Below are 13,323 nucleotides of genomic sequence, written 5' to 3'. Positions count from 1 at the left end.
TTATAGGAACTGGGTGCTCTCCATGAAGGGTCAGGATTTATTTTGAGGGAGATGGAAGGTTAGGATTTTAAATGACATGATCTGAGGCTCGGGAATTAAAGAGAATCAAAACGAACGGCTGAGATCCCTTCCAGAATATTTGTCCTTTCTCTCTTCTAATCTGACGGCCCAAAATTTTCTTGTCAAGGGCGATCCGAGGGCTAGGAGTGAAAGGCGCTGGTCTTGTCGTCTTCTTCTTTGATCCAAGGGCTCCGAGCTCGTCCTTACAAGTAAGATCAATGGTGGAGATTAGGATGTACAAACCTTTGTCATGACATACTCGGCACATGTCGATGTCACGGCGATTAGGGCATGCGGTGGAGATTTAAATGCAACGCTTTAACTACCTCGGCTCTGATTATGACGACAGTTAGCGGAAGTTGTCTTATTCCCTTTGTTTTCCGACCTCCCCTCCTTTCCGATCTTTCTAACACGATCCTTTTCCGCTCTCTCGTGCCGGGCTCCCCTCTTCCGACTTCATCCGGTCCGGTTCAGTCAAAGCATTTATTCCTTCGATTTTTGAGGCATCCGCTTCGTTTTCTACTTGCAATAAATGCTCAAATTTTCCCTATATATATACCTTCAACCGGGAAGCCCCCCCCCGCATTTGATTTTCTCCTCTTCCTTCTCACATTTCCTGTTCTAACTGCTCCGGCAGTAGTCCCGGCCATGATAGTGGCTTTTGATCTTTTTCCGATTGTTCTTTTTATTCCCCAACTGAAAATTTACGATCCCGGTGATCGGGAAATTATGATAACCTCATTTGATGACAGTGAGAGAATCGGACTAACTTACCGACCTGGATCGAGGACTTCGATCGTGTCGATCTCGAATCGTTCGACCGATATAATCGACGAACTGACTTCGGGCGAGAAGACTGTTAATATTCCCCTTAACATCAGTGACTGCCCCTTGAAGTTCATTTGGCTCCTCACCACATTGGGCGTCCCGACTATAGCTCGGTTCTGGTCGATGACAGTGGAGATGACTGTCCATCCTCATGGGAGTCATAGTCACCCCATCTGAGCTGTACATCTATCCGATGTCGATGGCCGGTCTCCTGATCAAACACATCTTTTGATTCAGCCACGAGACTAGGCTTTGACATAGGTCTTTATTAGATGGGATGTACTGCCGATCTCTAGAGATCACCCAAATGATGTAATTTGACTTTCAATGTAATCCGATCTCTAGAGATCGCCCAAATGATGTAATCCGACCTTTAATGTAATTCGATCCCTAGAGATCACCCAAATGATGTAATCCGACCTTTAATATAATCCGATCCCTAGAGATCGCCTAAATGATGTAATCCGACCTTTTCGGAAAAAAAATTTTATTTTGACAATTATCATTTTTATTATTATCGCATTGATTATTTTCCAATATCTGATGTGTTTATCCGATCCGGTTCCTAACTGAACAACCCTTAATCGATCCACCTTAATTCACCGATCTGTAACTAGCCGATCCCTTTTATTATGGAATTTCTGGAATATTTGTGAGACGTGTCAGAAAAGCTGGCGAATCCCGCTAACTGATGCACCGCCTGGAACACTGTGAGCATTAAATGCTCAGACGAGTATAAATAGGGGATGGGTCAGCCAGTTGCTCTCTTATGTCATTTTCGAGATCCATGAGTGATTCCAAAATTCTCTCGATTTTTCAAGTTCTTCCGACACCGATCAAGCTCCGGTAAGGGTTTTGATCCTACTTTTAGTTTAAATTCTCTATTTCCTTTGAAAATGAGCGGCGCTGAGGGTCAGAGAGCGGCAAGCCCCCCTTCCATTCAGATCTCGTGGTCGTCTGATGAAGTGGAGGTGGTCGGACCAAGTGTGCGACCTGAACCTCCTAGGGTCTCTGTTCCAGCTCGGGGACAAGCAGCACCATCAAGGCATGTACCTTCTTCAGGGAGAGAAAATCTTCCCATGGACGAGCTGCCATCAATCCTGCAAGAAAGCGACTGCGATCGTTCGGCCAGAGTACAACATCGGCTTTGATTCATACGAACTGATTAAGTGTCACGGCGATCTTCGTGCCGATCATTTCTTCGAGGAGAACGATATGATCATGGTATACGAAGAACAATTAAAGGCCAGGCTGCGGTTCCCCCTTGATGACTTCTTCAAGGAAGTTTTAAAATTTCACCAAGTGTGCATCGCCCAAGTTCACCCGAACTCGTGGCGGATCCTAGTAGCCTTCAGAGGCCTCTACCGAGCTAAGGGACTCCGTCCTACAGCTAAGGTATTCACCGAACTACATAGGTTAACTCGTCGAAAGGACGACGAGTATTGGTTCTTCCAAGCGAAGCCACATTGCGGGCTTTTTACCGATCTGCCCTCCTCCCTGAAGAATTGGAAGAATTGCTTCTTCATTCTGAGGAGCAAAATTCCGAACGGCTTTGAGGGCTTCCCTCGCAGTTGGCTGCACCAGGGCCCTTTACTTCTGAAGCGCATCACCCTAAATAGGGAAGAAGGCCTGATGGTAATGGAGCTGATAGATCAGGCGGCCAGAGAGAAGTTCTCTTGTTTGGATGTAGAGTAACTATCGAACTGCATCACTGGACAATGGAGTTGATCACTGGTGAAGATCGCGGGCTTCAGCTCTCTGACCTGGCATCGATATTTTCTATATCTCAGATCTTTGGACCTTAGCGATCTCACTGACCTCTTCTTTGTGCAGGTATGGCAAGCGGCAAAGCTTCCAAGGAGAGCCGAAAGTGGAAGAGGGAGGTCTCCCAAAAAGTGCGGGAGATGAAGCATTCCGAGCTGCTTCAAATGCCCAGTCATGATCCCGGGGAGATGCAAGGAGGCTTGTCTCAACCTTCGGGACCGTCGGTCATAGAAGTGGTCCGATCTCCTCCTCGCCAAGAAAAGCTGCCTCCACCTCCTCCAGTTGCTTCTAGTGCGGAAGGGGGTCCTTCCCAACCTCCTGTAAGGACCCTTTCCCGCGGTGCCCAAATCTTGATCCACTCGCTGGAGAAGAACCGCATGGTTCGAGAGAACCCGGGTTTTGCTAAGGTTTTGGGGTCCTCCATCTGCCTTCGGGACGATCGGGATAGGCTGTCCCCGGACAATCTTGATGATATCCTGACTCGATCTATGAGCCTGAACGTGGAGTGCTTGGTGAACCAGCACATTATCCGGGAGAAGGCTCACCGCCTGGGTAAGGAGGTCGAGAAGATGGGTCATGAAGTGGCTTCCCTCCGATCCCAACTCTCATCCACTCAAAACTACATATCTGAAATTGAGGGGTGGATAAAGTTCTACGAGGATAACCTGGCCGAGCAAGCTCATATTCTGGCCGAGCGAGCTCATGTTCTTGAAGAAGTTCAGGTGCTCCGGGCCGGTGAAGTTGCTCACCTCACTGAGGAGCTCAAAGTGAAAGAAGAAGAGGTGGTGACAAGGGAGGCCGGCGCTTATGTGAATGCTCACAGGGATCTCTTGGCCGAGCTCAAGAAGCGTTATCCCGAGGAGGACTTCTCCTGGATGGTCGACCTGGCTCCCCAAGACGAAGAGGAAATCGAGGAGGAGGCCGAAGGTGAGAGAGGGAGCGAACAAAATATAGATCAGGCTGGGAGTGATCCCCCAGCCGAATGACCTGTATAAATTTTAATATGAAATGAAATGAAATTCCCTTTTTGTTCAATGATTGGATGTGATCGGAAAGTCTCTAAATTGCATAAGCACTTGATTGTCTGAGCATATTAGAACAACATCTAAAAGTGATTATTAATCTAAGTGTAAGAGATCAGAAAACACAATAAGCATGAGATCGGCTGGGAACCAACACTAAACGGGACTCGATTAAAATTGGAAATTTAATTTGGATACTTAAGATCGGAATCATCATTAAAGCAGATTGGAACCTTAACTTGATTATTCCAAACCTTTTAAAAGGGAGATCGGTAATAAAACTGGTGACATAAAGATCTAGTGTTGGTTCAATTTCGTTTGACAAGAAAGATCGAAAATGTAATTGACTGGTCAGGGGATTTGACAATTAGTTTGAGAGATCGGTGAGACTTTAGATGATATGGAGACTTAGTATTGATTAGATTCCTTTTGAGGAGAGATCGGAAATGTGGTTAGTTGGCGAAGGGAGACTCAATGTTAGAGATCGGTTTCAAAGTTTATTGATTTTAGGGATCGGCCAAAATATGGTGTCGACATAAAACATGCCTATTATTTAACTACATAGATACATACATATAAGTGATGCATGGGCATGCTTGAAAATATAATAATATCGAAATTACAATTAAAATTAGTATTTTACTCACAGACTTGACAGTAGTCACTGTGGCAGCTGGGCGAAGAAAGAAAGCTGTCTCGACTCACCTGACAATTTTATTATAATTATTTAATATAATTGACTCAATACAAACCAAGAAAAGACCAAATACGTCCTAAGTCGTGCCGAAAATCCGACAGAGTCTCCCCTATACCTAGAACCTACTCAACCTGCAAATGGGTTTAAAACACACTTCTATATTCACCAACCATACACCCACAACTCAATCATATCACACAGCCCCTCCTGGGCCCATCCAAACAGTCATCAATCACAATATGTAAAATTATAGTTTAGTCCTTATAATTGACATTTTTTGTAAAAACTACCTAAATAAACTCTAAAACTTTGCCCCGCGGTCCTTAGCAATATTACTAGGCTAATGCAAAAAGAATCATAATTTTCTGAGCTACCATGAATATTTTATGGATTTTTAATCCCATTTAAGCACTAGAAAATTATGAAAAAACAAGGTTCGGGTTTACCTATGCCGATTCCAACTCCGGAGACGGGCTTGGGACGTCTGACAACGGTGGGGTAGCCAAAATCCTGATCTAATTCCAAGACTTTTTAGGTAGCTGGTCTGTCTGGCTGGAAATTCACAGACTCGGACAACTATTGAATTTTCGCAAATTGAAGATGCCTACACGAAGCCCACAATACGGGGGTTAGTAAAAAATTTTTACAAAATTTTCTAAGCTCATTTAAAGCTCGGAAAAACACTACGAAATTTCGTAGAACCCATCGAAAAATGGTGTCGAAAAATTTTGAAATTTATATTGCCGCGAAGCTCTTGACGAGTGGAGCGCTCTGGTACTCTCGGGTTTTTCATGGGGTTCACGATTTGCGAGAAATCTAGCCCAAAAGTCGAAATTGGCTAAAATTTTCCGGACAAAAATTGGATAAACCGCTCAATAGATTTTGGCGTTCTTGGTGTCTATAGAAAGCTCTCGAGGTATAGATGGTGTTTGACATAAGACCCGGCCCAATAGGTGGCCAGATCGGCCGGGAAGCTGAAGCTTCGCGCTCGAGCAGGGGAGGAGTTTGCGTGTGTTTTCCGGCCACCTGGGATGACGGCCGGCCTTGGGGAGGCACTGGGGCGGCGCGCCGGCGAGGTGGGGAGGCTGAAGAGGCGGCGGCACGGCCTAGAGAGGAGGGAGGAGAGAGAAAACGGGAGAGAGAGAGAGAGAGAGAGAGAGAGAGAGGGCGACGGAAATGCACGGGGCAGAAGAAAAAGGAGAAGAAGGTCTGTCCGATTCGATCGGTTCGATTCGGCCAGTCCGATTCAGGATACAAAATTTTGAATTTTTACTCTGCCTTGGGACAAAAAACGAGGCTCAAAAATTCTGAAAAAATTCTAAAAAACTCAGAAAAATTCTTAGACTCCAAATATATTTTTAGTTTTGCCACGTGATCTTTAAATTAATTTTTAAAAATTATCAAAGTTTTATATTTTTGGGAAATCAAACCCGATTTCTAAAATCTGAAAAATTTCAAATAATTTCCTAAAATTTAGATAAAATTAAAATATTAATATTACTCAAAAAATAATACATTTAAAAATTTGGGGTGTTACAGTAACTAAGCCAAGCTAGCCAATTATGTAATCCAACTTGGGAAAAGAAAATGATTCAAAAAATTTTCTCATTTTGTGTTATCTGTTTAATCAAAAGTTATCATATATAAACTATTAATCTTTTCCCATATATGTAATGATATTGGATTCAACTTATAATGTTTAATTTATAGAAGGACTCATGAAAAGGAAATAATAAATTTTATGATCAAGTTTGAAGAGGTAAAATTTACGGTTATTTTGAAAAAAAAGTGAGATGAATTATAAAATGAAAAGTAATATTAAATTTATAACATAAATAGAATTGCATTGCGTAATCTGATTTGATTTTGATTTAGTGGCTAAAATCATATTATTTACCCTTAGACGGAATAGAAAATGCTGAACAGCGTGTATTGTCTACCTTTAAACTGACCATAACGTAATTGGTATCCACTGTGCCATATAAATTTCTCTTTATGTAATCAGGAACCAATAAAAATAAGGTATTAAAAGGCAACAATTAAATTGTATCAACCCATATTTAGGAATCTCATCTCCTAAAGAGTATGGTACCCATTTGGACTATCCTGTGTATTTTAATCCCTCCAAAGAAGATGAGAATAAAATTGATGATGAATTGGACTATCTCATCTGATGTTCCTCTGCATTGCAATGTGGAGAATTTGAAGGAGAAAGTGGAAGACAAATATCAGAATATCCTGCAAATTCCATGCATATGTACAGTTCTATTTTTCCTGCATGAAGATGTTCATTTGTACTAAAAGTGCAAGGTAAAACTAGCTAGCATAGCCATTTCTTCCTCTCAGTTCTCACACTCTCTCTAATCCAGCAGACTAGATACTGCTACCCAATAGCCAAAAGCTGTCAAAAAAGATATAAAAAGTAATCTAAACAATACACCGAAACCAACAGAACCATGTACTATATATAAACACTATCCCATTTTTCAAACAACCCCAAATAAAGTAACAAAGCCGATAGCTAGAGAGAATATATCCCTCATTCCTCTCTATATTCCTATATATTGAATCTTTGAAAGCAACACAGAAGCAGACGTATCATATGCCCCATGTGCAACTTCTCAGACACCACTGAGTCTTGTCTCAGATTCATAATAACTAAGCAACGCTACTCCTTAACCTCCATACCAGACAAAATCCCCAACCAATTCTCTTTAACTTCTGTTACACAAACCAGGTATTTCATAGAAACCCAAGTAACTAACCTCACTTTCCCTTTATGTCACTCCCTGTATCTATCAAAGCCTAGAAAATTGAAGAAACCCCACCTCAAGAATCACGCAAGAAAACACCAGAACAATCTTGAATGTCGTTGGGTAACTCAAATTCTCTGTGTTAGCGCTAGCTATTCCCTCCTCCTCCTCCTCCTCCTTCTACGTACCCATGAAGTCAAAAGCCATGTTTCATCAATTTTTTCCCTTAACACGAAACGGGGAAAAAACGAGAATAGAACACTAAGAACTCGCCGTGTATTGTGGAAGAACCATCTATGTCAAAAGTTGGCTAAATGGCTATTCGTTTAGATACTAGTGCTGAGATCCTATAAGCAGACAGGTCTCCAGTGTCTTTATTTATTTATGGACAATTTTAGGGTACTAGGGTTGGTCGTTTGAGAGTGAAAACTGTGAAATAGCCAGCATAGTAACACGTACTTACAAAAGTAGAAACAAGAGACGCGTAAATATTGTCAGCGATGTGATATAGACATGTAATTTTTATTTTTATTTTTTAATTTTCTTTTTTCCCTGTGGGTAAGTAATAAATTAATATATTCGGTTGCGTAATTCTTTATTCAATTTGATTCCATGGAGTTGGTGGACTTTTTGGAGAGTCTAGACAGAGGAAAGTAGATGAGAATCGATGACAGAAATGTTTAGGCTCAAGTTGAAGGGAAACTGAGCAGGAGTAGCAGCTTTTGGTGATAGTAATGATACAGTTAAAGGAAGGGAATTCACATAGATATGGTGATGTTTCTTGAAATAATTGTGAATTTTTCTGTTTGCCACCCATTTCAAAGTTTTGAAATATAGAAAAGGAAGAGGGAACTCATGCAATGATATGTCCCTTGTAATGTTAGACCATTAGGCAAGTATATGTAGCTGAAGTGACTAACTGTCATGTTCTTTCACCTCTTTTTATATAACCCCACACTCAAGCTCTTCCGTCTCAGGGTGAAAATGGCTTCCTTACACTTTGGGCATAACCTCATGATAGATTTGGGTTCCAGAGGTCCATCTTCATAGCGGTGTTGTCAATTAATGGTTTGAATGTTTGTTTCAAATATACTTAATTTCCATTTAGTATGAGAATTTAATGAACTTAAATTCAGCAGAAGAGTAGCAATCTTTATTAGCACATGAAGATATAATAGTATAGAAGAATTTATGGATTAGAACTTTAATTTTTTTTTCTTCTGGATCACACGCACACACACACACACATATATATATATACACACTAGTTAATAGTTTATAACTCTTCATCAGGCAATAAACACATCGGATTGAGTGCAAAATCTTGGAAGAAAAGCTTTTCATTCTACTCAAAATTCAATATTTATACAAGATTTCAGCAGAGGCCTTTGCCTGTCATTCTTTAGATCAAAGGGGAAATTCTAGAGAAGAGGAAAAGAAAAGAAAAGAAAAGAAAAAAAAAGAACCAAATTAAGATGAACATTAATTTTTTTTTTCCTCCTTATTAAAGAACTTCAATTGCATGCACCACTCTACTTCACCTTTGGTGGCTTACCAAGCCTGAGCTCAAGATCTATGTCTTCCATGGACGTAGAATTAGGCTCAATTAACTCTGGTTGGTAATTGTATCTATCACTAGAGCATGGTTTAATCAAGAAGGCAGTGGCCTTAGGCCTCTTGCAGCTGAAATCACCATAAGAACCACTTGGTGGTTTTCGGCTAACAACAGAATTGAAGCCCATAAACAAATCAGTTTCAACAAAATCATCACGATTCAAGCCTGTGGAATCCCTTGGATTCTTCACTTCTAGTTTTGAATCTGGAATATCAAGAAGCCTAACTCCTAAAGAATCTGACCCAGATAGATCATGGATATGAGGAGATACTTTACGCTTTTCTTCAATTATGGTACAAGGATGGGGTGACACAAACGTATGATCACTTAAATTTTCTTGAGAGGACATGGCTGAAACCCTAGAAGATGTAAGAGTGGAAGCAACAAGACTAGAGCCTGAGTCTAAAGTGAAAACCTCAGATGGGAAATGAGAATCAAATGATTTAAGAGGATTTTGGGTATGATTTTGATATTGAAAAACATCATTTTGAGGACTAAGAGATTGCTTAAGCCTAGCTCTATCCCTCCTATGGACATTCATATGACCACCTAGGGCTTGAGCTGACCTGAATTCTCTTTTGCAGAAGCTACAGGAATAAGATCTCGGAGGCCATATGCATCCGCCAAGAGTCGCAGAAGCATCTTCAGCAAAAGCTTTCTCTTCCCAAGAATCGATAATTGGGTTCTTCCATGCTTGAAAATTCGAATTCAAGAATTGCCTCCTCTTCATCCACATCAAGTATTGAGCTTGCTCCATTGCAGTACTCCTAGAAATGAAAGAATTGACAGGAAATTAAAGAAAACAAGAGGTAACCAGCAACAGCAGGTAATTGGTTGATGGGAAACTTTAATGGAAGGTCAAGAGGTAAATATAGAGGAAAAAGAAGAAGGGCAGTCCTGTATTCAAAAATTGAATAAATGAAAGCTACAAGAGAATCTATAGATGAAGGGAAAAAGTTGGAACGAAAAGGTCTTATTATTTGGTACTTGCAGTGAAGCTACACTGTTGGTATTTAGCTGGTTTCATACACAGTCACTATTAGGAGGTATTATTTTGGAAATTTTTTGAGATTAGGACCCATAGAAGCAACTGTCAAAGTGATTGATACACATGCATGAAAGACCTAACGGCCATTAATAATGGAGGAGACATTAGATTATAATCAATTGGCTGGAATCATAATATGCATTTAATTTATTCTAAGGCATTATTCTAGCTTAGGGGCAGGGTTGCAACTAGAGTTGCATGAATGGCCGGGGGGCCATTTTTTACTTAAGAATGAAAATAAATTAAATTATTAGTGAAGACAATAGGAATAGCTTATTCCCTTTTCTTAATATATAAAAAAAGGAATTACATAATATATATCTTTGTAAATATTCTGGAATATAAGTTATAAATATTAATCATAATAGGCTTTGTTTGTTTTGTTAAAATACTGCAAAGAAATTATTTTTTCGTTCGTAAGAAAATATATTTCAAATTTAGGAAAATAATTTTTTGTTCTAAATTGAGAAGTCATTTTTCTCGCTTACTTACTATCATTTATCTTCTTTTTTTTTTAATTTTTAATCTCTTAAATAAAAATAAAAATAAAATAATTTTTAATTTCTTGAATATGTTAATTTTTTTGTAAATTTTTTCAATCTATTTTTACTAAATTAATAAAAATATAATAAATGAAACTAATAAATCTCTCTACTATCATATAACATAAAAAAAATATTTATAACTTGGATGTTTTTACCATATAAAATCAATCCAAAAGCCCTTTAATACATTTTAAACTCTTTTCAATGGGTACCAAACACATCCAGAAGAATAAGAATGAGGTATGAATAAGAATAATAATAATAATAATTAAACCATTTACAAATTTAATTTTCTCCAGCCAACAATTGTCTCAATCTGCAGCGGTCTTTCTGGTCTCATCTCCGCAATATTTATATGCCCATCTTTTCTCCACTTGTATTGAGATTTCATATAAGAAAATTAAACAAATCTCTCTCTATATTATTAGAGATAACTAGAAAATTATATATTAATTAAAGCCTATATTGCTATAAATATGTAGAGATGATCAGTAGGGGACAACACCTACCCATGAAGACTAAATCATGACAAGACAAGCACTTGTGAAAGATTTTGATTAAAACATGCAAATTTTTAATGATAATTCAGTAGGTATTTGTCATTTCTTGAATCTTCCAATTCATCAACTTAAAGGGGTTTCTCATTTCTCACTGCAAAAATGATCTAATTATTCCTTTTGGAAGTATACATAATATAAACAAATGATTAATTAAGTACATATCTATAAGATAAGCCTAGTCTTTGATTTAATCATGTTTGTCAAGACCTATCTTTTTGTATGTTTATTGAATGTGTATAGAATCTTTTCGTTTTAAATTTCTTCCGTGTCTCAAATTAACAAGTCAATGAATGAATATCTCTATTTTTCATATAGCAGAGCCGAAAGAGAGCTCTGGGTTTAACTTCAATTCCGAGAAGTTGATTTCAATAATGAGATGACTTGGGCACTGAAGGTTACAAGAATAAATTTGTAAGGAGAAGCTACACAAATTTGACCCTTTTAAGAATCTGAAACATAAGATCTGAGATAGATAATCAGAGCTCTTTATGTAAAAGCACTATCAGAAAATTTCCAAATGGAATTGTACTTGAATGGGACAATAGAGAACAGACAAAACCACCAAGTTAACGTATTGAATGGAGGCACTAAGGAAACAGAATATATAAAATTTTTGGACTAATAAATTTGAATGGTCGTAATTGTTTGATCTTCTAGGACCAATGAAGAACCTGTTCAAAATTGGATGACGATTTTTTTTAAAATTTATTTTATATAAAAAAAAAATTATTACCTTAAAAGCCGTTAAAGAACCCAAGCTTCATTTCGTATTGAGGTTGAAGATTTTTTTTTTTAGAGGAAAAGGTTTAGATATTATTGAAAAGATAATTTAGAGAAATTATTTTATTATTTTGGTGTTTTTATAGTTTAAATAATTAAAATTTAATTTTAAATTATTTTTTAATAATTAAAATATTTAAAATTATGTTTTTAATAATAACAATTTCAACAATAATATTAAATAAAATAAACTGAATGGCCACATCATATTCGAAATAAATTTATAAATTATTAAAATTATTGTTTAATATATTTTAGTGGAATTAATTAATTAAAACAATTGTTGTGAGACAAAGAAAAGGACTTGTTAATTTTGAAAGAACTAGCCCTTCCAAAAGGCAGTAGCAATTTTATTCCATCTTCAATATGCCATTCCACAAAGCAAGACAAATCAAAGACAAATCAATCTCATGTATTCAAATGTATAAGGAGACAATATTAATTTCCTCTTTAAATCTTATATATTTTCTATCATTGCAATATAGTCTTATTAACCATATTAATTAATTATGTCCAATTGGTAATCTCATGTGGAATTTTCTTTTTTTTTTTTCTCACACGTATTGTTGAAGAATTTTTTTTTTCTTTATTATAATATAAATTATATATTATTTGCGTGTAATATAATGCGTAACAAAATATCTAAATTTATATATATAATGACAGGATTCACACAAGCAGTGGAGCATTAAGTTTAATTCGATGCAAAACAAAGAATCTTATTAGGGATTGACATGTCGCGAATCCTCTTAAAAAATAGAGGAGTGTCTTTGGGAATGCGGACACCGATAATACATGACTGTCATCAACTTATGCCATAAGATGTTGGGTTAAGACCCGCAATAAATGCAATCCTTATATTTAATTATCACTGTTGAGTTTAAAATCTTGAGCAAATTTCCGAATCATATACTTTTGAAATTTCATATAATCCTTTCTCCTTCTAAAATTTCTCATTACAAAACTAGAATCCATTAAAAAATTAATGATTCATGATGTGGATTAGGGTTTCGTTAGTCAACCTATTGCCTCCTATGCAATAGTAGGACATTATTTTAAATTATGGGATTTAATATGCTCTTCTCTATAAGTTGGATTTTTGGATGTACACGGTAATTGGAGTCAAATGTGACATCACATTGGCAAGATAATTGGTATATATCTAATGGGATTTCATCAATCTATCAATATCATCACCATTACCATTTTTTTAAACATGGTTTTGGTTGAAATTTTGTTAGAAAATTATATGACAAGTAATAATGGGATTCATCCATTCATATTATAGCAAGAATCACTTAACCATAGAGTCCCAATAGGCCATAGAGCTAGGCAGCTGATGAAGTTATTATACAAATTTTTTGTAAGCAATAATGTTATTAAAAAGAAAATAATTCAAGAAAAACTTAGCATCAATCATCCTTCTAAACTCGATTTTAAATATTCTGATACATCTAATTTAGGACGATGCATGAAATTATTATGCAATTGAGGATTCAATCGGAGATGAAAGAGAGTCACCTTTTTCTTTATTTATACCATTAGTTTTGATCTATCGGCCAAATAAATCCAAACATTTACTTGTTGATTATATCCAAAATTTTTAATTTTGAATAATTTAATCTTTCAAAATTGAAAAATTTGGTATGCC

The 13,323-nt window shown here is 37.1% G+C and overlaps 1 protein-coding gene across 1 annotated transcript; it reads right to left on the bottom strand.

Moving 5' to 3' along the window:
• Nucleotides 1-8,448: 8,448 nt before the first annotated feature.
• LOC110646785 (zinc finger protein 10-like) lies at nucleotides 8,449-9,720 on the bottom strand. Its single transcript, XM_021800329.2, has one exon. It carries the CDS (start codon nucleotides 9,494-9,496, stop codon nucleotides 8,657-8,659), a length of 840 nt encoding a protein of 279 aa, XP_021656021.2. The 5' UTR covers nucleotides 9,497-9,720; the 3' UTR covers nucleotides 8,449-8,656.
• Nucleotides 9,721-13,323: the final 3,603 nt, after the last annotated feature.

The sequence above is a fragment of the Hevea brasiliensis genome, chromosome 8 (genome assembly GCF_030052815.1).
Source record: "Hevea brasiliensis isolate MT/VB/25A 57/8 chromosome 8, ASM3005281v1, whole genome shotgun sequence".
In the NCBI taxonomy this organism is placed as follows: Eukaryota; Viridiplantae; Streptophyta; class Magnoliopsida; order Malpighiales; family Euphorbiaceae; genus Hevea; species Hevea brasiliensis.
Note: the sequence above shows the minus strand (reverse complement) of the source record. Positions and strands in the feature narration are given on the sequence as shown.